The sequence below is a fragment of the Phascolarctos cinereus genome, unplaced genomic scaffold (assembly GCF_003287225.1).
Source record: "Phascolarctos cinereus isolate Bilbo 61053 unplaced genomic scaffold, phaCin_HiC Scaffold_1;HRSCAF=81, whole genome shotgun sequence".
In the NCBI taxonomy this organism is placed as follows: domain Eukaryota; kingdom Metazoa; phylum Chordata; class Mammalia; order Diprotodontia; family Phascolarctidae; genus Phascolarctos; species Phascolarctos cinereus.
Window position 1 is genome coordinate 246,320,417 of NW_027555514.1, and position 25,902 is coordinate 246,346,318.

The window sequence follows — 25,902 nt, forward strand, 5'->3', positions numbered from 1 at the left end:
ATGTAATTATAAAATAAATGATACATATGTTCTTGATACATATAAGCTTGACACTTTAAAAACAGACTTATTACAATCTTTGTAGCTACAGGAATTCCAGGTTCCTGCCTCTCTGATTAACTGTATCCCTTTACTCTCCTGTGTTTTCTCTCCAGTGCCACCCTGGGCCTTAATAGCCATAGCCATAGTTGCTGTCCTCTTAATCCTGACCTGCTGCTTTTGTATCTGCAAGAAATGTTTATTCAAGAAGAAGAACAAGAAGAAGGGAAAGGAAAAGGGTGGGAAAAATGCCATAAACATGAAAGACGTAAAAGACTTAGGGAAGACCATGAAAGATCAGGTAATGTGATCATTCCCTTGAGTGCCTCAATTCATGTTTTTAAGGATTGACAGGAGTTGGGGTGGGGGTGGCTGTGGGGGTTCTTTGGGGAGTTTATATCCTCATGGTAGGAAAATAGATTTCATTATTCCCATTTAACTAGTAACTTCCTGGATAATCTTGGTTTTAAATATACCAAGAGTTGGCAGCTGTATTTTGAACTCTTTTGTATTTATTAATCCACTTTTCTTTGTGTAATATTAAAATTTGTAAACAGTACTATAACTAGGGTTGGGCAATCATGACTTTTCCCTCTGGCAGCTGAATTTAGAGGGCATTAAAGTCAGAGGATGCTAACGGCTCTGATAGGCCCTTCATGGCAAAGAAACAACAGAGCTCAGAACATACCAAAGGGCAGGTTGCAGTGAGTTGTTCAGCTTCCTCCCCTCCAGCACTATTGAACCACCCTTTTTCCCCCCTCCGGTACCACTTACCTGAGAATGGACTCCATCTTGAATGCCTTGGACGTGTTTTGGTCCTTGCCCCAATTGCAAAAATTCCTAGTTACATCTCTATTTATAAGGTTTCCCAAAGGGTGTCATAGAGAAGAAACATGTGAGTAGTTAGGGGGAAAGTCTCTGAGTTAACAACCCATCTAAATGCCCCAAACCATATTCTTTTCTAGACCAGTAACATATATTTGTTGCTTCAAAAACATTCCAAGAGGCGGCAAATGAGAGAGAGAGAGAGAGAGAGAGAGAGAGAGAGAGAGAGAGAGAGAGAGACAGACAGAGAGAGAGAGAGAGAGAGACAGAGAGACAGAGACAGAGAGAGACAGAGACATAGAACAAAGCTCTGATCCTCTATTCTCTCTTTGAACTAGCTTGTATTTAGAAGTCATATATGGACATGTGTTTGTTTTCATGGGCAATTTGTTCAAGTATGACACAACAGGAGCAAAACATTCACTCATTCCAATTTGTTGTAATCTTGTCATCATAGGCATAAGGAATTGCCACCCTAACTAAGCCATCTGCAAGAAACATCCACCTTCCTATGGATGGTAAACCCTCAAGGAAACTTTTTTGTGATTCATTGTCTATCCCCTTTCTTACCCTCTCTCCTTCTTTCCCAGGAATAATGGATATTTAACCTTTCTGTCCTCCTCTTGATGCCAGCACCCATCTCTCCCTCCACACACATACATACCCAATTTCTCTCCTTTCTCTGTTCCTATGTAGCAGAATGTTGTTTCCCAGGTTCCCCTCCTGTTCACTACCTGCTGTGATTTTTCCTAAGGGTTTTTACTTTTAGAAACCAGATGGAAATAAAGGGTGTTAAAAACCACAAACTTGAGGAAACTACAAAGATGAAAGAAATACTTAAAAACTCCATCATAGATCTAGATCTGAAAGAAGACTCAGAGGTCATAGCCCAACCTCCCTCTTTTTACAGATGAAGAAATTGAGTCCCAGAAAAGTTAAGTCACTTATCTAATGTTATACAAGTAGTAACATAGACAAGATTTGAAGAGTTCTGTTCTTTCCAATGAATTGCAATTACCTTTCCTAAGAGTTATTCTTTCTTGAAATATTACCATCTATGTGATCTTTCCTAGCTCCTAGTCTCATCCTTATAGTTAAGCCCCTCTATCGTATTCTTTGATCTCCCTGATCTTCCCGCAGTTCCCAACCTACCCTCCTCTTTCTCTTTTTCCATAGAGAGAATGGGTGGTTGGATCCTCAGAGGAAGAAATAAGATTCACTGATATAATTCAAAGGGACTTTAAAGGTCATATAGTTCAGCCCCTTCATTTCACAGAAGAGAAAACTCTTAGGCCAGAAGAGGTGACTAATATGACCGGCTTAAGATCGCAGAGGGTAATGGTAGACCTGGTATTTGAACTCAGGTCTTCTGAAGATAAATCTAAAGAAAAAGTATTCTTTATATTGCATCACACTGCTGCTTGTCTTAAGATGAAAATTCCATCCTTGTAGTCTAAACTCTAATGTCACCCTGTCTATTCCCTTCTGCCATCTTTCTGGCTCATACAAATTGGAATGACTGAGATATTCTGTTGCATTTGCTCCACAGCCCTTAATTACAAAAATAAGTGCTTAGATGTAAGCCAAACAGAGAAGACAGTTGATAGCCTTCCTTCTTCTATATTGGTCTCAATAGATTTTTCACTGACAAGAATTAGTAATGACTTGAAAACTAGCCTGTTAAATACACATTTCACTTGCCAATGAAATACCACATTACTGGTTCTCTATTATTACGATCAGCCAATCATCTTGACTTTTGTCCTGCCACTGGACTTCTATGATTCTGGAAGACAGAGTGAGGCTGAAAGCTTTGTGCAACTCTGCCAGACTTCTTAAATCCAATTCACCCACAAGTCAAGACGTTACCTGTGATGTCACTGGTGCTCTTTGAAAACATAGGACAAACAACATTAGGATAAGCAGTGAAAAACCATGTGTTCAATTAGAAGGGGGCATCTGAGTCCTAGATAATGGATGAAAATTAAAACCAGACTTCTGTATTTACTTTATTTGGGATCATTAGATTCTACCACAACTGCTAGATAAATTCAATCAATAAGTTTTGCCTAAATGACTACAAAGAACCAATATGAATATTGGGTTTGGATTTGGTTTCAACGTCATCTTAGTCTTGGCCAAAGGCTAATACTCCTCTTAATCCCCATTTAGTTGATCATTTCAGGATAGGATATTTTCAAAGAACTTCTAATTCACATAAAATCTACTACTGAAAATAAAAGATACCTTTCCATCAACTTTTTGCTATTTAAAAAAAGTTTTTTAAAAAAAGATTCAAGTATATTGTATCCCAGAGAGTAATGTAGGATTTGTGATTTTATTTCCTATCAATTATTACCCTAATATATGAAACCTTCAAAGAATCTCTCCTGTACTACTATTAATTAAATTCTTAAATTTTCAAATATGCTTATTTCATTTTCAGAGAGCAGTTTGCATGTTATTAACATTTCTAGGTTGTTTGCTTAGTTGCCAAGAAAGCCCTGGGCCTAGACCTCTTTTCTCCCCCTTTTTAAAAAAGAAATTCTTTTCGAGATACAGGAGGAGAGTTGCTTTCAGATAAACTCTATTAAAATGTAATTAACTGGGGGCAGCTAGGTGACACAGTAGATAGAGCACTGGCCCTAAAGTCAGGAGGACCCGAGTTTGAATCTGGCCTCAGACCAAACACTTGACACTCACTAGCTGTGTGACCCTGGGCAAGTCACTTAACGCCAATTGCCTAAAAATAAATATAATTAACCAGTTGCTCAGTTGCTCTTGGCATTTCTTCCCTGCCCCTATTCCCCTTTGTCATGCTATTCATTTAAATGCGTGCATATACTTCCAAAAGATTTGTGTGCATAAGGAGTTAAATTTCCTGACAGTTTTTAATCATGGCTCCAGAGCCCAAGCTCATGTGTTCAGCTAGGCTTCTGGTCCACTTCTGCTGTAGGACTTTGCTTCAGGTAATGTGATGGAAGAACTGACATTTTAAATCACGCCCTACTTTATTTCAATACCTTCTGATGAAAACCATACCTAGCATAGAGTTTTTAAAAAACTTCTTATAAGATTAAATGTGAAATAATCCTCTGCATGGATATGGACTGAAATATGCTTAGATTAATTTTTTAATTATCACTGGAGAGACATTAATATTGAAAATACGGTGATCTTGGATTCACACTGACTACAACATTCAAACATGATCATGCTTTTGTGTCCTGGAAATTACAATTAATCATGCTGAATGATACTATATGATAGCAACTCAAACATTTCTCCCTAGGACAAGTGATGTGTATTTTTGATAGTTATCTTTGTGGAATTTGTTCTGTATTCTGTAAAGCTGTTCCTAATAGTATACGAAGTGGTGTTTATTACCTTTATTATGACCTGGACAAATGACTGTGATCTCAGTGCAAACAATCCTGGAAGTACCAATCCATAATCTCATACTTCTGGAGGAGAGTGGAACTAGCAATGATCACTGATTCTATTTATCCATTTATTGTCATCTGAGGAAGATTAAACAATACAATGAAATCTTAGAAAAATAACTACCTTTGTTTGAAACAATTTAGAACCTCAGATATTCAGAATGATGTTTGTGTTCATTTTAAACAGTTATCTTTGATGACACTGAGTTTTAACTAGAACTCATTTATAATTTATAGCCAATTGAATATACAGTATGGCAGATAGTTTAGTAAATGAAAATGGGACTCATTGAAAATCATTTTCTACCTGCAGGTGCTCGCAATACTTTCAAAAAACAAAAGTGACAAATAACAGATTCTATATGCATTTGGTAGGGAAGATGACAGTGGAAGACTAAAATGTGTAGTCTTTGAGAAGGCATTATATAACACCAATTATTGGTGCAGTAACTTTTTAAAAGAACCTGAAAAAAATGAACTAGAAGTTACTCTTACAGCCTTGGTAGATTTTGGGTGTTGGGAGGCATATTTGAAAGGCAGTATGGAGAGATGGAAAGAGATCGGCTTGTCAGATCAGGAAGACCTGGGTTCAAGTCCTGTCTCTGATACCTTCTGACTTAATCATGCTGGGCAAATTACTGTAACTCCCACTGACATAGGCAACTCTCTTAAGACGATAAATTGCAGAAAATATGACAGCTTGCATTGGTGGATGGAATTTTCCTAACACCAATGAAATTAGAGGTCCCATTCCTATGCTCTTTTAAACGTGGAGTTTTTTCATGTATTCATAGTTATACATGATTGTAACAGTGATATAGGATGCCATATGGTCTTCATACTTCTGAAATGGACCAAAAAGGAGAGTCATTTAGACTGACTTCAGTTCTCCAAGTTTATCCAAGGCATCATCAACCCTAGTACAGTCTTTGAGTTCTTCCATCATCAATGCCTTTCTTTCAAATAATTCAAAGAAATGGAATTTTCAAAGTTCAAAGATAAACATGTATTTGGTGAAACTCTACACACACCCACATCTTCCAAAGAATTCCAATATGATCTGGTGATGGAACAAAATCCCAGTGGGTCATAGACCTGTGCAGCTCCCAAAATAAATTTTACTCGTAAATTTTTGATCTCTAAAGTTTATGGACCCTAAAACTACCAATCCAAGTACCAAAATGATGTTGATAGGAAAGTCATTTCTCCATGGTTTTTCTCCTGATGTTTGTGCGTGGATGTTTTAATTTTTTTATTTTTTCCTTCTATGTCCTCCTTATCTGTGTTGTGTCTCATGACTGTTCTGGATTTTCACCTGCGGTAGGTTTATTTTGCTTTTTAGACACACCTAGTCCAAAGCTCTGATGTATTTAGTTCCTTGGCAGCTGGGTTCCTCAGCTGAGATTTTAAAAATGGAGTTCTGACACATATCAAAAGGCTGAACTAAATTGATTTTTCATTCCCAAGATAAAGGGTTCTCATTTTCTTTATTACTAACATATTAATTTGAGAAGTACTAGGAAGCTCAAGTTTAAAACTGGCATGCACAAACAGGAAATATATTTGGTTGCATTTCCTTTTGTTAAGCATGCCTCATCAGATCTGAGTCCAAAGAATGACATTTGAGAGGCAGCTTGGTTGGGGGTTAGAGAGTTAGCCTTGAGGCCATGAAGACATGGGTTCAAATCTCAGCTTTCATACATACTGGCTATGTGACCCTGGACAAGTCACTTAACCTCTCACTCCCCCTGGCTGTAAGATGTAGAGAGAATACTAATTCTCCATTGATGGAAGTTTCTTATTGGGTGCTCCTGATGCTGATGAAATAATAGCTTCAGCCTGAAAAAAACAAACCCTCAACACCAATAGCTATGAGCAAATGTGCTTTCTTAAGATGATAAGATGACTGGTATGAGAATCATGTTGCAGGCATTCGACAAATGTGCTCTGAATACTGCATTTTAAAGAGCTATCTCCCCATCACAAATGTTTCTGCAGGGGTTTATCAAAGTCTCAGCTGCTAGATCTATAAGCTTTCTCTCCTGCATTTTTTTCCATGACAGAAAAAAAAATGCCACTCTGGAGACACCATAATAGCTGCTGATTTAATGGATCTGAATTTAATGTATTGGTACAAAAAATGTCTTGCTTAAATGCAGCCTTTGGGAAAGGAGTAGACTTAATCACTTCAGTGATGAACTGTGGCTCCAAAAAATTATTTTAAAAAATTTAGCCCTATTTCATGCAGAATAATTACAGAGATGGTTCTGTACCTTTCGTTGGGTCACAACCCACTTGGGGAGGAGATTTAATATCTCAGGCCTTTTGAATTGCAGTGGGCCGAAATATGATATGTAAATTGTCAGTTGTTAGAGAGGGATTTTTAAAAATTATTTTAATCCATCAAAAAGTATATGCGTATTTTTAATTATATGGTGGGGGGAAATGTACAGCTTGCTTTTTAGCCAGGAACAAGCGTTGGACAGCTTGCTATTATTATAAAAATGGAAATCTTTCAGGGAGGTAATTTCCCTCCTTGCAGTTTTCTAAATACATCAGGTGTGACAAGTGTGATAGCCATCTGTAAGGTAAAGTCTTTAAGAAGTCCATGCAATTCCCACTATGCGAAATTCTCTGACAAGACCCTAGGTCATTCCTTAGCTAGGGTTAGTTCCTGGTCCCATTCGTGACCCCAGAAGTTAAGACTTCATGGACAATATCAAAATAACAGGGGTACTTTTTTGCCTTTGGCTATTTTAGGCAAGTAAATCCCAGATATTGAAATTCTAGGCATGTCCATCAGTCAACCTTTCAATGGTTGAAGAAAAAAGGCTGAATATACATTAGACTCTCAAATACAATGCTAGGAAGCTAAGAAAAAATTAGAAATGGTTTTACTGTGAAGTCAGCACTGGCTATTCTCAATAGTAACTGAAAAAATAGAATCCTGCCTGCTCTCCATAATAGCTCCTGAGAGTTTGCAAGAAGGAAGCTAGGGGGTGAGTCTCTAGCTCTATTTCAACATTCTGTCTCTGTGATAGATTCACAAGTCCTTATCTGCTGTGACCTGGGATTTAAAGCCTTGGGTCAAAATGGCAGCTAAGCATTTGAAAGATTTCCTTTTCTGTGTACTTACCTATGAAGGAAGGGGGATTACTTTCCTCTTTCCCTTTCCACCTCCCAAACCTTTTACTCATAGTTTCTGGGAGATTCCAGAAAGTTCTGAAGTATATTGCTAATAGAAAACAAGAAAATAACGAGAAAATTCATCTCCATTGGAAAGATGACATTCGTTAATGAGAAGCATGGAAAAGTAACAATATTTTGTCAATTGTCTGCAAGAGAAAGGGTGGTATGGGAGAAAGAGCACTGGTTTGGAAGTCAGAGGACCTGGATTCTAATCCTACCACTGTCTCTTACTACCTGTGGGACCTTTGGGAAGTCATTTCACCTCTATGAGCCAGTTTCTTCTTCTGTAAAATAGCCCTAGAGCTATGATTCTCTGCCTTCTTTTATGCCAGTTAGGAAAATTGTTGTTAATTTGAATGCTCATCTTATCACTTTCTTGATATATTTTGATAAGACAAGGAAAAGCACCTAAAATAAGTTTCCAAGAAGAAAACTGCTTCCTAGTATCACATTTTATGATGCATTTAAGTTTTCAGTATCAAAGAATCCTCAGTCATCCAGAATTGACTTTCTAAGAGTAGTGCCAAGTAGCTTCATTCATGCATTTTTCCATAAAATTTTACTGGTGGTAGAACCATTCCAAATCCAGTCAAAATAACAAGTGTACTTCTCACATTTCTGAAATGAACAGACCCTTGAATCAATTTAATTCAACCAAGCTTTTGATGGAGCTGTTAGGAAAGCAACATGGAAGTGGTTTTCTCGGGACTTGCATTTGCCGATGGCATGGTACCGCCTCCTTTTCTATTCCCATTACAGATATGTGTGTGAAACTTCCAGAATCATAATTTTCTGACAACTCAACACATATGATGCTGCCTTTGCACAGAGAATAATATTATAGAAATCTATGACTTTCTTATTGCAGAAATGCCTTCATTGCATGCAGAATGACATTTGACTTTTTCTTTCATTTCTTTAAGTGGAATGGGGATGTGACTTGATCTAGCTAATAGCATGTTTATCCACATTTGCCTCTATAAGAAGCGATTGGGTTAGAGTAGACTTTTTCATGTCAAGCTGACATTTTCTTTGTATTTCAGCCTTTGCAATGGTTGAAAATTATTTGCTTGGGATATTCTAAGGGCTTCTAGTTGCTTTCTTCTTGCTTGCTGATTAATAAGAAACAAAGTTTGTGCACAAATAGAATAAAAAAGATCTGTAAGCAGCCTATAGGAATGCGCGTCTGACCGACTGGAACTCCAGGGAGCTTTGCACTGGCTTTTAATGGCTTGGGGGTAAAACATCAGGCATCATCACCTCACTTGTGTCTTGATGAAAAGTGAATTGATTTCCAATTTCCCTCCTTGTAGGCCCTCAAGGATGATGATGCTGAAACTGGCTTGACTGACGGGGAAGAAAAAGAAGAACCCAAAGAAGAAGAAAAACTAGGGAAACTCCAGTACTCATTGGATTACGACTTCCAGAATAATCAGGTTTGAGGACAAAATAAAACAGCTTCCAATTCCATCCCATTTTCTAAATAGCTAAGTAAAAACTGATACTTGGGTGTTTAGGACAGATTATAATAGTCACCAGAATTTATAAAAGGTTTTAAAGAGACAGATAAGTGGCACCTTTGGAGTTAGGAAAACCTGAGTTCAAATCCTACCTCAAATACTTTACTAGCTGTGTGGACCTGGGCAAGTTACTTAACTTCTGTCTGCCTCAGTTTTCTCATGTGTAAAATGAGGGATAACCATAGAATTTACCTCTAAGAGTTGTTTTTAAGATCAAGTAAGATCACAGAGAGAGAGTGCTTTGTAAACCTTAAAGCACTATATAAATACTACATGTTCTTATTTGATCAGTGTTTTAAATGTGGTAACATGGGAAATGCAAATAACAAAACTGCCCAAGAAATAACTTGCAATTACAGTTAATAATGGATTTTTCCAGCTTGACTCCTAGCAATTTGCAACCATAGTTTTCAGCCTATTAGAACCCTTTCTGACATTTGATGTTCTGTCAAACTAAACAAATATTAACTGACCTCTTGGCATAATGGAAAGAATCACTGGCTTTAGATGCAGAGGACTTGGATTCAAATCGAGCCTCTGTAACTAACTGCCTCCACGACCTCAGAAAAATCATTTCAACTTTGGGGGCCTCTTCCTCTGTAAAAGATGGGAGTTGGACTAGATGCCTCTGGGGTCCCTTCCAGCTCTACACCTATGAGGCAATATGCAAGGCCTAACATGAGGTACTGTGAGACAGACAGTGATGAGTAAAACATGGTCCTTGTCTTTTAAAAACTCAAAAATCTAATTACAGATATCACTCAGTAATCAATAAACATTTATCAAGTACCTACGATGTGCCAGACACCATATTGAGCACTGGGTTATTTATAGATATTAGGCAAGTTGACAAGTAAATAGAGGTAGAATGTGATAATTACCAAGATAGAGATTTTAAGTACTATAGGAGTTCAAAGGAGAAACAACTCTCATAGAATCTAGTGGAGTAAGAGAAGTTCATCACCAAAATGGTGAGCCATAGGACAGTTCATGAAATGAACAAAAGTACAAAATGGCTCCCTGACTTACATATTCCCCTTTTGCTTCCACAGTGTCAGCGGTAGAATGATAAACAAGGTGTAAGGGGTACTAAAAACTACCCAGTTTTTAGACTATCTACCAACATTGATGGAATTGTTGGCATTTTTACCGTAAATGGTCTTGGTCGAATGACCAAGTTGAGACACTGTTGGAGGAACTACACCAGAGCTCTGGACTGTCTCCATTAAAGTCTGAGGGCAGATGGTTACCAAGGTGGTAACGGTGGTGTTTTGACTTACCTGGCACTTGCTGCCCCCTATCACTTCCCCCAGGTGCCTTGTTCCTTCATCTAGGCTGGCTTGTCTGCCCTATATATGGCAGTTAATTAAGCTAGAAGCAGGACCAGGGTCAGGTAGGTGACCCAACTGTTAAGGTCCTCAAGGGTCTTAGAGAGGAAATGTCCTAAAAATATGAAAAGGCTAGAAGATTATGCTTCTGGGGGGAAAAAGACAACAAAATAGTCACTGAGAAGACATAAGCAACTACTCTATTATTTCTATAAAAATATGTATAATTATATACTGTTTCCATGTTGAGCATCCTTGATGAAAACATTGGACAAGATCACATTAGCATAGATTTAGAAATGTAATGAACCTTAGAAAAGATAAAAAGACAAAAGACACATCTCTGAATTTTACCTCTGGTTCCTGAGAGATGAAGAAGATGCTTGCCAAAGCAGCAGACTTAGCAAGACTTTTGCCAAACTTATAATAAGTGCTGTCACCTTTTCTGAAAAGAGCGTAAGACTGTTTCAGCTGAATGCATCAGCTAAATCTGAAGCTGAACAAGATGGATACTACAGTTCCTGTTGAGTAGCAATCCCACCTGATCAGAGGAATAGCTTAAAAATGGAGCATCAGGGAATTAGCTCAGCAGATTAACTCATGCAGTTGAGACACCATGACTAGTGAGGTGTTAGCACAGCACAGCATGGTTCATCTCAGCTTAGCAAAAGAAGTAAGTATTCAATGAACAAGCTATGCCCATCAAGAAACTTTTGGAGACACAGGATTGTGAGTTGCACTGGCCATATTTCCTACATGTTAGCCTTAGTACCCTGGAACTTTAAGTGTGTACCCATTCTGCCCATGGACACTTAATGGGAGTATTAGCAAGAGTGTGATTCAAGTATATGGGCATAATATTAAGTAAATATTATATGTTTGGTGTGCATTTTTTGGTGAGGCAATTAGGGTTAAGTGACTTGCCTAGAGTCACACAGCTAGTAAGTTTCAAATGTCTGAGGCTGGATTTGAATGCAGGTCCTCCTGACTCCAGAGCTGGTACTCTATCTATGTGCCAACTAGCTGCCCTTCAATGTGCATTTTTTCAGTAAATATTTTAATTAACATTTATTGAGTATTAGTAGCCGATTTATTAATGGGAAATATACCAGTGTGAGTTCATGAGCTAGAAGGAATAGTCAGCCACAGGGATTACACCTAATATACTGACAGCATTATTATTATAGCCACTGACCATCCTCTGGGTAAACCTCCCCCTTACAGTGTGAAGTCAGGTTGAGGGGAAATGAGCTACAGAGAGAGAAGTACTGAGGAAGGTAGTAAAGGTATCAACAATATTACCTGCTACATTGTGGCTTGGCTTACACCAGACCATCACTTCACTAGAAAAACCAAAATGTATAAGAAACCTATATGATTCTAATTTTGCATTTTCTAATAGAAATAAAAATTACTGTTTCACATTAATTATTCATAGTTTGGTTACTTCTTCTAGGCGGATTTGCATTAGATTATAAGTAACTTTTTAAAGAGCTATATTCATAAGAGAATAAAGTTTTCTGATTTTTCATTTTCCCACTCTGGTGAGAGCACATCTCCTGTTGCAATAGATGGATAGGTAGGTAGGTAGGTAGGTAGGTAGGTAGATAGATAGATAGATAGATAGATAGATAGATAGATAGATAGATAGATAGATAGATAGATAGATTATAGAAGGAGGAAAGAGAGAAGAAAGGGAGAGAGAAAGAGATGAAGAGAGAGGGAAGGAGAGGGGAAGAAAGAAAGAATGAGAATCAAAATACAGACACAATCTGAGATTCTACCTGATAAAATTTTTGACATACGTAAGGTTTTCTGCAATTTGATTTGTTAATTGAAGGATTGATATTCAGTAGGGAGAAAAGAATCTAAAAAACATTGAAAAACCTAAGCCTGCATTCTAATTTTAAAAAATGTACATCCTTCCTTAGCAGATAAAGTGGGCCCCATTAGAATGCCATTGGGGAGCTCACTTAATATTTTGCCAAGAAGAGAAACAGTGACAATACTTTCTTGGATGACAGTCTGAGAAAGAAGGAAATGGGTAACTTTACATTTTCAAACCAGAATTTTCCAACAGTTTTATAGCTAGAAATAATGTGCTTCCTTTACAACAATATTGCAGGTTTGATTTTTCAGAAATGAAAAATGGCTTTGATTTGTGAAGCAAATGACTTCCTGATTGTGCAAATTGTTAGCTAAACGGTGGATACAAAATACTGCAGAACAGTAGGCAAAGAGATGGATTCTTTGTTGTTTTCCTGGTGCACATTTAAAAATCTCATACCAGCTTTCTGTATTGTTTGGTTATCCTACAGCATCTCCTTTCCTATCTAAATCTTTATGCCCTTGTAAGTAAAATTGTATGCCCATGTTGCAAAAGGCAATAAACCAGAAAGCCCATTACCATTGAATGCATCAGGCTGGGATTGCAGTTGATTCATGCTGACCACATCACACTTAAGAGCAGAGTGGTTCAGTTGGGTACAGAATGCGTTGGTCTGGGTTTTTTAGTGAATTGCTTTTTTGACTCAATTAGCTAAAACTCTTGGATCCATTTTTCACTCTTGAATAAAGCTCTGTAGTAGATCAGGACCTCATAGTTTTATTTGTGAACTTTTACATTCCTAGAGTAATACATAGAGGATCCTTCAGTAAGCTGTCTCCAGAACCTTTGGTGGTATGACAACTACAATGACCTAGCTATGGCTAGGTTTTAGATCCCTCTTCCCATGCAAGGACAATGACCAGTAAACCAGCAAAAAACCAGGAAGACATCCATGAATGGAGAAGCAAACTTGAAGATGAACACAGAGATGATTTGTATATTTGGCTAAAAATATAATCTTTGTCATTGTGACATTAGAAAACACATCAGTTTTCATTTTGCTATACAAAGCTAAAATTATAGCATCATGGTATGATGTGTGAGTGTTAGAACAGGAAGAAATTTTAGAAATAATCTCCAGGGTTTCTTAACCTGTCTGTGAACTTCTTTTAATATTTTGATGGCTGCATTTCAATACAATTGGTTTTCTTAGTGATCCCATGCATTTTATTTTACGTCCTTCAAAAAAAAAGTATTCTGAGAAGGTGTCTATAAGCTTCACCAGATTGTCAAAGGGGTCATAACACAAACAAAGTTTAAGAACTGCCTGATCTAGTCCACCTTCTCCTTTTATAGATGAGGAAGAAAGCACCTCAGATGAGTAATATGACTGGTCCTAGTCCCATAGCTAATTTATGATACACCTAAGATTCAAGTCCATATCTTCTGATGCCTTTCACACAACCATGTTTCCTCTCTGATTTAGTTTTCACCCATCAAAAAGATAATATTAATTAGGCTATAACTAAAACGAATCATTGCCAGATATTTGTTCCAAAGTGAAGGTCAAGTGTGAAGGAGACTGGATGATCTAATTTTCTCATCCAAAACACTCCCTATTTTCTAAGAAATTTATATTTAACTGGTTGAAGGGGGATGCTTTAGAATAGAAACTGCTTAGTTATAATTATAGATGTATGATTGTGTAACAATGTATTTCCATCTACAAATCATGCCCTTCAAAGAAAAATAATGCACAAGGGCTTTTAGCAACTGGAAAGTTATTTGATTGCAACCCTTTTGCAAATATGAATTCCATATTTAACTGTAATCAGCAGCCCTTTAAAAGCCTCTTTTGTGCTTAAAACCAGGCTTCCTAGAGCCTGCATCTGCCATAATTGGTTTTCTGAAGCCTATAGCATCCCTTCATTTGCCTTCTGTGATTCAGGTTCCTGCAGGGATGAAAGTTTATTAAAAAGGGAGCAAAAAGCAAAATATTAAAAACTGAAGGGAGTAGAAATGCTGGAAATGGTGCATGTGTAAATAAATCAATGCCCCCTCCCCCAAAAAATAGCTATTTAATGATTTTACCTGATGTTTGGGTTTTGTTTTTCCTCTTTCCTCGTAGCTCTTGGTAGGTATCATCCAAGCAGCAGAGCTTCCTGCCTTAGATATGGGTGGCACATCAGATCCCTATGTGAAAGTGTTCCTGCTGCCTGATAAAAAGAAGAAATTCGAGACAAAAGTCCACAGAAAGACTCTTAATCCTGTCTTCAATGAGCAGTTTACTTTCAAGGTATTTTTTTGAATAATGTCATCATTATTTTCTTTAGTTGCTTGTGGATTCTAACAGCTCATCTAACTTCACTAAATTTCTGATACACAATTTATGACCCAAGGTCCCCATAGTTTTATTTTTCATATAAAAATTTTCCTAAGTCTTTATTTTGATCCAGTGACTTAAGGGGGGGTGTTCTCTGTAAGGGTCAGACACCCAATTATTTTAATATGGATTTCATGTGTCTTAAAATAATACATTTATAATCGTTAACCAAAAAAAAACCCAACTCTGACTCACAGGGTACATATAAAATTTAGATTATTTCTGAATTGTAAGTGTAATAAACACATAACATGTCCTTTGGAAGTCCTGTATGTATGGACAGCATTGCTGAATAAAATGACATAGCTTAACTTACTATCAAGAATTATCTTAATATTTTGTTTTTTTCTGGGATTTAATCTCCTCCTGTTATTTTTGGCCTTTCCTTTGGTGTGTTCCATCTTTGCATAACAGTTACCCCTCACAGACAGAACTAGAGGAAATTTTGACCTCTACAATAACTCAGCGAGAGTGATCTCCTTAAGGCCTACCAGGGGTAGGGAACCAGGGGCCCTTGGTGAGGACCACATGTGGCCTCATAGATAGATAGTTGTGTTTCAGTTTTTCACTCATGTCAAACTCTTCATGACCCCACAATGCATAGTACCCCAATACTGTTCGTGTGTTTTCTTGGCAAAGATACTAGAGTGATTTGCCATTACTTTCATGTGTGTGTGTATATATCATATGCACACATGCATACATGTGTGTTCCATGTATACATACATGTGTGTACATATATACATAAAATACTTTAAAGTTTGCAAAGCACTTTAGCATAGATTATTTCATTTTATCTTCCCGACAAACTCATGAAATATCCCCAATTTACATATAAGGCAGTTGAAGAGGGTGCCCAACATGACGTTCTGCTTCCGGTAGCCTTTGCCCTGGCTATCTCCCATGCCTGGTATGTACACCTTCCTCATTTCTAAATCTTAGAATCCCTAGTTTCCTTCCATGATTGGTTGAACTACTACTGCTTTCGACATGAATTCTTTCCTAGTCCCTTCAATTGCTACTGTCTTCCCCTCAAAGTCAGCATATGGCCATTTTGTTTCTAATAAATAAATAAATGTGTGTATGTTAGTGTGTGTGTTTTATCTGGCCAACCATGATGCTATCTCCACTTATTTTCATGCCTTTTTATAACATGATAAGGTAGGTCAGCTGTGATCATCATTTTAAGGTTCAGTTCAAGAAACACAGAATAATAAATGCCCACACTGAAAGTTTAACTATCAGCTCTGGAGAGCCAGTTTGAGCTGTCTCTAGCACACCTTTAAATACTATAGCAACCCAAAACCTAGAAAGCAACCTGAAATGTTCTCTTCACAGACTTTAGAAGGATATTTGCATTTAAAACCCAAAAGAATATTTTTCATCTGGTGTCTATGGAGCTATAAAAGTAGTCAGAAGCAATTAATTAGGGTATTGTCCTTTTTGATAGTAGAAAGAAAGAGAACTAAACATATGTCTATTTATTCTGGCTAAGGGTAGAGCAATGAGAGCATTTATCACCAATGATCACCAGTCCTAGCCATCTGACCACATGAGGCTCCTGCTTCTTCCCACAATCCACAGATAAACGCAGGTTATGAGCTCCTTGAAAGCAGGGACTGTCTTTTGCCTTTCTTCACATTTCACATCCTCAGTTCTTAGCACTGTGCCTGGTATGTTGTAGGTACTTAATGAATTCTTATTTATTAAAGCTAGGAGTAAGACTCCCAGGGGTCCCCACTCTACGTCATCCTCATGACAACTAGCTCTTAAGTCTAAATTCAGGAAGGAAATCCCACTCACTGGAGTTATAGAGTTCCCCCGAGTAAAAAGTCTCATTTGTTTCCTGACTGTGGAATCATTCATAGTCTGCATTCATACTCACATAATAACCTTTCCAATACAACTGAGAAATGAGGAGAGAAGGAGGTCAGATTGCCAAAATCAGAGGAATTATCAATGCTGATAAACATCTGTTTAGGCTCACTCTATTTCTTTTTTCTTTTACTGGGAGGTGGGATGTGAGGAATAAGGAATGGGCAGCATCTAATAGGAATGCAGTCCTAGCTGTACCCATATGCTTGATTTCTCACCTCCTGTCATGCTCCTGTACCCTCACTCCCTCTCAGCTTCTGTGCTATGACAGGAAGGTTCACTTGACGGTGACTATGTGGCGTGAATAAAACTTTCTCTAAATTTGTTCCCGTCTTTCTGGTCACCTTTTTTTTTAAGGAATCTCTTGTTAGCTTTCAAGAATTTAAGCTGCTAATAATTATAGTTGATCAACTGTACTGTTGCCATGCATTCAAAATATCAACTACCAATAAAATCATTGCATTATATATATAATTCAGCTGTTATCTTAGAAACTTATTTTTGAGTTTTTTTAAATCAGTGAGGGTCAATTATTTAATAAATTAACCCACCCCAGCCATATATTCATTTTATTAGGAACCTTCTCGAGGCGATTCTTTAAACTAAAAGGAAGGGCTCAGATGGTGAAAATTTCAGGGCTTGTGACAGAACAATAAGAGAACCATTATTTGGGGTCAGTTAAAGGTTTTGTGCTGCCTTGTAAATTACATCATATAGGTAAATCACCTAATCCACGTATATATATATATAAGGTTGGCCCTACTCTACACAGTGCCAGAAAACCTGATTGATTTAGTTTAATTCAGTTTTATTTTTAATTCATCAACCCAATGTAAAATGTAATAAAAAGGTTTGGTGGAAATGTGAAAGCAACTTGTTGATTATCTAAATTTTGTACTTTCCAATCCACTTTTTTTTGTATTACTCAAAAAGAGCAAAAGACATAAATTCAGAGAAATTAAACCATCAGGTTTACCAAAAGTTAATATATGTTATATTTTATATATGCACAATAAAAGAGGCAATGTGGTGTAATGAATAGGGAGCTGACCTTGAAGACGGGAAGAGCTAGATCTGACATATATGGCCCATGTGACCCTGGGCAAGGCAACTCTAAGGCTTGAAGTTACGCAGCAGGTGCTAACTGCATTGAGGGAGGGAGTTTCCTCTCTTTGGAGTTCATAAAAGTCATTAAAATCATAGTTTCAGTCTTTATTCCTTCATATGCAGATTAACACTTTCAAGGTAATGCATTAAGAATACTTATAAAAAATTTTTAAATGGCTAATTAACATCCTAACATAAATACTTCATCCCTGAAATTCAGATTTAGCTAAAATTTGCTTGGAGGATAGGGTAGGGTGTGGGGAATAGACAGGGGGAATGTTGAAGGAGGGAAGGTTGGCAGCTACTGATGAAATGACCATTAACTTAGATGTACTAAATCTTTTTAAATGGGAGAAACAAATGACCTGCCAATCCTGAATCTATATTAATATGCCTTCCCTTCTTAATCATCCATAGGAAAAGCCCGGGGAAAATTTTCAAGGTTATAAAATAGGCATGAAAATAAAAAGGCAGAAAAATAAAAACTAAAAACCTGATTTAAGGTTAAAATATTCTTAAGTTTTTGAATGTATTATCTTCTTAATTGAAAGATGTTAGATAATATAGATAAACTGTAAGCTCCTCTATTCGATTGTAAGCTTCTCCAGGGGGACTGACTATCTTTTGCCTCTTTTTGTGTGTTCTGTGCTAAGTACATTGTCTGACACATAGTAGGTATTTAACAAATGTTTATTATTAATTGATTGCATCTTACATGCCCTCAAGAAGCTCACAGTCTAATAGGGGAGAAAACATTCAACAAACAAGTAATAGTATATAGGAGAAATTTAAGATAATCTACAGGGGGAAGGCACTGGCATTAAGGGGGATCAGAAAAGGTTTCTTATAATTTTTTGAAGTATGCAATGAAAATCTGAAGTTCAAGGTAACAGCTTCTTTATGAAATAAGCAATACCAAATAGATTTTTTTAATTATAAGGATGTTAAGGAATTGAAACACTTATTTGATAATATAGCAAAATGTCTTACCTCTTATTTCCCTTTATGATATATAAGTAATTGAGGAATTTTAACTGGATCATAAAATAACCATTTTTACCATAAATATGGTAGGAAGTATATTAAAATCAACTACGCTTTCAACACAAGTCTGAATAATTTCTTAATTACCTATTTCTAGCCAGCTACTCGAGTGTGACTTAACTGATTGACATTGCTTTTCCTGAATTCTAAAAAATGTCATTAATACATATCCCAACCCAGCACATTTATCCTGGGAACATTTGAATAGCTGGGGGATTTAACAGGATTTAGCATTCCCCTACCACACATTTTTAAACGTGTCACACCTGAGAAATATTATATAATAATATTGTAAATAATCATTTCTTAGTTAAAACCTTACTAATGAATAAATGATTTAAAGAGAATAAGACAACTTGGGAGGTGCATTTCAATCATCCAATTGCCTAGAGCCTTATTTATTAATTCAATTTAGTTGGACATTTTTGTGTCCATTGAGTACTGACACTCTGATAGGTGCTAGGATTCAAAAGGAAGCAAAAACAAATATTCCTTCATTAGGGGAAAGGGAGGTAGTTATAATATGTAAAAGAAGAAGAGTGAATACAAAGTTACTTCAGGAGGGAAAGAATACTACTGACTGAAGGGATCAAGTGAGGCTACTAGGCTATGGTATTCCAATTGTTTAAAAGAATTCATGGACCTTTCAAAATGTGTAAGCTACTCCTATGAATAAGTTACTCATTTTAAGCGGCTGACTCATTTTAGCAAGAAATCTTTACTACAAGGAAACTAATTCTAATAGTAGCCTATGCAATTGACCTGCTTTATGTGTTTTTCTTGAAGAGATGCATTCATCTTCTCAGTTTTGATAGCGTGGCTATGCAGGAATTATTGTTCTTACTAAGATTGTTATGAGCTACTGAATCTCTGAGGCGAAGAGATAAATGAGTGTTGTAGCCTCATTTTCCCCTGAATAATTCAAGCCTCAGAAAGTAAAGTCAAGTGACTCAATTTAAAAAAAAAAGAAAAGAAAACACCACCACCACCATAATTTTCTTCTAGTGCTGCTTATTAAAAGCTTGGCTATTAAAAGCTAAGTACTGTAAACTAATTTGCGTTATAGCAAGTTGTTCTCTATTTTCTGAGTCAGACATTTCATCTCTCTCTCTTTATTTTATTTTTTTTTAATCTAGGTGCCCTACTCGGAATTAGGAGGTAAAACTCTGGTGATGGCAGTCTATGATTTTGACCGTTTCTCCAAGCATGATATCATTGGGGAGTTTAAAGTGGCCATGAATACAGTGGACTTTGGCCATGTGACTGAAGAATGGAGGGATCTGCAAAGTGCTGAGAAGGAAGAGGTAAGAAAATCATTGCTATTTTCTTGTTTTATGCTAATCTCTCTTATTGTCCTCTATGCTTATTTATTAATTAATTACATACAGAACGATGCTATTGACCAAGGTTATGCAAGATTCTGGGCTACTGATCAAATGCAGTCAAATATAGAATCCAAGAAATTGACAGTCTCCTAAAAGCATATAGGCTTTGCAGGTACTCCATAAAAGAAAATGAAGAGATTGATGCATAGCATCTATCAACAATTTCCATGTTCACTTTAATTTGACACAAAAACACTCTTACGACTATGTCCCAAAGGGGCTACAAAAATCTTTTGTCCTCAAAAGGACAGCAAAAAATATGGTGTCTCCTTACTTTTTCCATAGTCATTCTGGTATTTTCTACTCTGGATTACCTATCTAATAGGAGGAAGAAAAACGGCATGTTTTCCACAATTATTTCTCTTGCTAGAAGACAATTCATTGTTCCGCCTAAAGACAGGCTGAGCATGATGGGTGAAACATTAGAAGGAATTCACAAAGGCTGAGACTTTAATCCTTTTTTTTTTAATGGCTCCTCTTTTGACAATGCTTTTCAGAGTTTTCCCCTTCGTTTTAATAGTACAGTGCATTGTTTTTTAGTGATTTAAAATGGGAGGTTCAATATTTTCATTGCATTTAAACTATACCAGAATCAATTCTATTTGATTATACTTTGCCTGCACGGCATGACATGGCACAGCATGGACATGGTAGAATCTGTCTCAGCAGCCCAAAGGGAACAGTCTAAACAGCTGTTTGACTCACTGAATTACTAAGGCTGTCCCATTCCCAGCCAGACTAGGGTCTGTTCCTACCATCACAACACCAGCATTCTCAAATTACCTCTGTTTCTGGTCTTCCAGATTATTAACTAGCTCAGTTGTGAATATTGAAAAAATACAAGTCACCATTTGGGAGGAAAGGACGAAAGTAGCCTGGAAAAGAAGGGATTCAAACCTTCCCTGAGGTCTCTTTATCCAACGCTTCTCCTCAGAGTCCTCTAAAAATGGCATCTGTTGAGTACCTAATAATGCCTCCATTCAGCAGGGTCATTAACCAAGGTTTTCAGTTGTGCCAAGGCTGAATATATTTCAGTGGAAAAGGTCAGGTTGTTCAGAATTATTTCCATGTCGTTGTCATTTTGTTTTTAGTGTTCATCCTGGTAGGATTTTTTTCATTCTTATACAACAGAGGATAAAGATAGGACCTATGATTTCACTAATATAGGGAATTTTCGGACAAGGAAACTCCCAATGCCTATCCAAATCTTCTCAGCAACTGAGAGTCTGAGAGGGTTGCCTAGAGCAGAGGAGTCAGTCACAGAGCTCACATAACACTTCAGAGTGCTGCCTGATGCAGATCAAAATATAATTGGGAAATCTTTAACAAAATAAATAAAAACACAAACCATAAATAATATTAATAGGTGGTTTTCTAAGTTAATGTGTGCACAGCTGGGTAGTGCAGTGGATAGAGTGCTGGGCCTGGAGTCAGGAAAACTCATCTTTCTGAGTTCAAATCCAGCCTTAGACATTTCCTAGCTGTGTGACCCTGGGCAAGTCACTTAACCCTGTTTGCCTCAGTTTCCTCATCTGTAAAATGAGCTGGAGAAGGAAATTGCAAACCATTCAAGTATCTTTGCCAAGAAAGCCCCAAATGGGGTCAGAAAGAGTTGGACATGACTAAAACAACTGAACAAGAACAAAGTCAATATGTGGCTCACAGGAGTCCTCTATGGTTTAGTGGCCCCCATTTCTATTTGAGTTTGACACTACTGGCCTACAGTACTGAGAAGTCAAACAACTTACCCAAGGTCACATGGTTTCATCAGAGCCAAGAACTGAATCCAGGTCTTCTGAACTCTAAGGCTGACTCTCTGTTTACTATACCACATTGCCTTTCTCTTATTTTTTGACATCTAAATAAAATGTCTTCAATCTAAGGAAAAAATTCAAATCATTCCAAAATGGGGTTTTTAAACTTTTTTTTTAATCAACTAACTTAACCAATGGGGTTAGTCAAAACTGGCCTATTATTTAGTGCATATAGTGAGGGCATTTATAGGTGCAAGCCAACACACACGTAAATACATCTATAGGTGTACATAGACACCTACGCACACATAGGTGTGTATATGTATACAATCTACATATGCATATGCATTTGTGTACATATGCATACATGTGCATGCCATGCATGTATGCCCATACCTACATATGTATGCTGTGCTGTATGTATGTATATTGTATAGACGCATGTATGGATTCCCTACTTACCTGCATTGACACAGAACAGAAACTTTTTTGTCTATATTAATTTATTTGTTAACATAAATGGAGTTCTTTATTTATTAGGACCAAGTCCTTATCTAGCAACATGAAGCCAAATGTCTGGATGCAAAGAGAAATAATGCATCACTCATTCAGGATGTTTCCAGATGTCCAGATTTGAACATCACACAGACAAAGATTCAAACGTTTGAATTTTTCCATTTTTCTTCAAATGTTTGACTGCACAATAACCTCTTCATGATCAGGGAACCAAGGATCATGCTTCTTTTTGTAACCTCTAGTCCCTGGCTAGCACAGTGCAAACCCCTGAGCCAGGAGAGCTAGGAGTAGTCCAGGAAAACTGGGTCTGGGGCTTGTAGAGTTTGTTAGGTATTGGAATAGAGACTGGACTTGTGATTTCATTTGTACGTGAGAACTCTGGGTGAGGAAACTCCCTTTATCAATGCAGGTTGCCACCTTCTCTTCAACTTAGTCATAGAGAGTTGTCCAGAACATTGACAGGTTCAGTGACTTCACCAGGACCATGCCTCCAGTATGTGTCAGAGGTAGAAATTAGAACTCAGGTTTTTCTGACTTTGAGAGTGGCTTTCTATCCACTCTACCAAAGCTGCCTCTCTTGAAAAGAAGTGTTTGGGGATTCTTTAATGTCATTATTATTTTTAAAGCTTTTATGGGAGGGTTTCTAGGTTTTGTTATTTGCTTCCTTCTCTTTATGTACACAACATTTAGGAACATTTGATAGAGATTCAGATTATTCTTCCCGGTGCCTTCATTAATGGACAGCAACACTAGATTCACAGTCATAGTGTCCACCACATTGCTTGATAACATTCCTGTGACTTCACTATTCCCATTGATGTATCTTCCAGTCACCTGGGTCAACCTTTTGGTTTCTAGTGAATTTTCCCATTGTACATTTTAGTAATTCACAAGCATGGTAATGCCTCGGAACTTATTTCTCTAATTTTCTCCATTTCCAAGATCATGAATTCCAAAATGTTCTTCTGATGAACATTTCTTAACCTTGTACCCTCTCTTTCTTGCTTGCTGCTCCTTATTCTCCCAGACCATCAGGCAGTTTTGTTTTTTCTTGCCTCCCTACCCTACCTGGCCCCTTGATCTGCCTTTTCAATGATGTCCCAGCCAGCACTTTGAATGTTTCCTTGACTATCAGCTGCACATTCCCAGATAGTCTCATCCCTAGGCACACCGGACCATTTTCCTTCAGTCCTTCCTGCTCCCCTACCTTAGTCTACTGAAGATATCAGAGTAAAGGTTACAGCCATGCTTACTCTTTACATTATAATTTCATGCTATCTAGTGTTAGCTGGGTCCTTACTTTATCAAAGCTATCCTTTTATATTCTTCTCTATTTATTTCCCTTTTACTTTTCCCACAATATTTTTCAATTTCTTCTAAGCTCCTAAACCTAATCCTGCCCCTTTACCTTCAGAGTCCAGATTTGCCTCATGCTTCACCAGCAATAGGCCTTTCTAGTGGGGATGAGCTCAACTTTCCTCCAGTCCATTTAAAAATTCATCTATATCCTCTCCTTCCCTATGACTCAACTAGAAGGGTCTTGCCTTCTTTTCAAAGCAAAATAATAATAGCTAGCATTTAGATGACACTTTAATGTTTGCAAAACACTTTCCATATATAATAATAATAATAATTAACATTTGCATGTTAACACTTTCAGGTTTGCAAAGCACTTTGAACATATAACATTAATGATATTCACATTATATTCTAAGGCTTGCAAAGTGCTTTACACATATTCTTTCATTTGATCTGAACAACAACTCTGTGACATGGGCACTGTTATTATCCTCATTTTACAGACGAGGAAACTGAGACTAAGTAGGTTAAGTGACTGGCTAAGGGTCACACAGCCTGTACTGAGGCAAGATTCAAATTCAGATTTTTCTGATTCCAAGTTGAGCCTTCTGTCTAGTATCTCACATAACTACTCCTCTTGATTCTACCTATATCTCTTGAGAACATTACATCCTCTTAATCCGTCTAGAAACCTTGAAGACATCCATACTTTTTCTAATTAGTCAGCAAGGCTATCCTTGGAAAGACCCGGTGTTTACGGGGTCCTTCCTTTGCCTTCTAATCCCATCACCATGGGGCCATCTCCAGTCATCCTGATCTATATCTTGGTCTATATCTATATCTATATATATATCTGTATATCCAGACCCAGATGGCTTTGGAGGAGAAAGTGAGGCTGGTGCCTTTGCACAACCCTCTCTCACTTAGATCCAATTTACTTGCAAGCCATGGCATCACCTTCCTGATGTCACGATCCTCTTCAAGAACAAGGGACAAACGATAACAATCCCACTGCCGTTATAGTATTCCCATGCTCACTTGGACCCAAATTATTTCAATTGCCCATTAATTGGTCCTTCTTCTTAGTCTCTCTCTATTCCAATCTACCTAATAAACTAAGATATAATTCTGATTGTGTCACTTTCTTGTTAATAAACTTTCATTTGTTCTCCATTGCCTAAAGAGTTCAATCTAATATCCAATATATGGCATTGAAGGCCTCCCATAAAATGTTCCCAACCTACTTTTCCAGATTTCTCTCCCATCATTACTCTTCAAGCACTCTTTAATCCAGCTAAATTAGTCTTATAACGCGTGTCTTTTTGCCTCCACTATGCCATGTTTTTGGCCTGGAATATGTCTTTATTCACTTCTAAACCTGAGATCTCATGATCCTTGAAATTCCCTCCCTCAAACTCTGCTCATTGAAATATTCAAAGAATCTGTCAAAGCTCCAATCAAAGGCTACCTTTTCCATGAAGTTTTCTTTGATTCCCCCATCCAAAGATATTTTCTGTCTTTTCTACCTTCCTATCACATTCTGCTAGTACTTCTCCTAGCACTTCTCTCTATTTTATACTGTAGTAATTTTCCTATTTACAGCAGGGGCCTAATCACAGAAAAGTGGCAAATAATGAGGTATTAAATTAAGTGTAAAAATGTTCCTAAAATGAACAATGATGAGCTATGGCCCTAGCAACCTTTTGAAAAGTCAGTCCACTTAAATCGGATACTGAGGATCATGGGATCTTAGGTCCTAATCTGCCTAGAAAGAACCTCAGAGGCAATCTTGTCCAATATCCTCATTTCACAGATTAGGAAACTGAGGTCCAGAGAGGTTATGTGATTTGCCCAAGACCATACAGATGGTAAGGGTAAAATTTGGGGTTTGACTATAGATCCTCTTACCTACAGCTAGATGGTACAGTAGATAGAGCACAGGCCTGGAGTCAGGAAGAACTGAGTTCAAATCCAGCCTCACACACTTACTAGCTGTGTAACTCTGGGCAAGTCACTTCACCCCATTCTCCTTAGTTTCCTGACCTGAAAAATGAGCCAGAGAAGGAAATGACAAACCACTCCAGTATCTTTGCCAAGAAAACCCATCATGGGAGTCAAATACAACTAAAATGACTGACAAATGACAACAACCTTTGACTCCAAAGCCAATGCTCTTCTGCAATGCCCAACTCTTGATATGAAAGATGGAAGGAGCTGGCAAAGGAAAGGAGGCAATGAGAAGAGTGATAAGAGCTAACATTTATATAGCGCTTTAAGGTCTGCAAGGTGCTTTACGTCTGTTATTTCATTCAGTCCTCATAAGGAAATGAGGTAGGTGCTGTTATTATTCCCATTTTACAACAAACT

The 25,902-nt window shown here is 37.4% G+C and overlaps 1 protein-coding gene across 5 annotated transcripts in view; it reads left to right on the forward strand.

Moving 5' to 3' along the window:
- Nucleotides 1–25,902, forward strand: part of SYT1 (synaptotagmin 1) — a 724,221-nt gene that overhangs the window by 504,280 nt on the left and 194,039 nt on the right. For 4 of the 5 annotated variants that reach the window (XM_078146393.1, XM_020993508.2, XM_078146400.1 and 1 more), the window contains 4 exons: nucleotides 156–340; nucleotides 8,810–8,932; nucleotides 14,301–14,468; nucleotides 19,718–19,885. In XM_078146393.1, the coding sequence (XP_078002519.1) occupies nucleotides 156–340; nucleotides 8,810–8,932; nucleotides 14,301–14,468; nucleotides 19,718–19,885 (644 nt within the window). The remainder of the gene's footprint in view (nucleotides 1–155; nucleotides 341–8,809; nucleotides 8,933–14,300; nucleotides 14,469–19,717; nucleotides 19,886–25,902) is intronic. The other variant, XM_078146407.1, reaches the window with a different exon arrangement.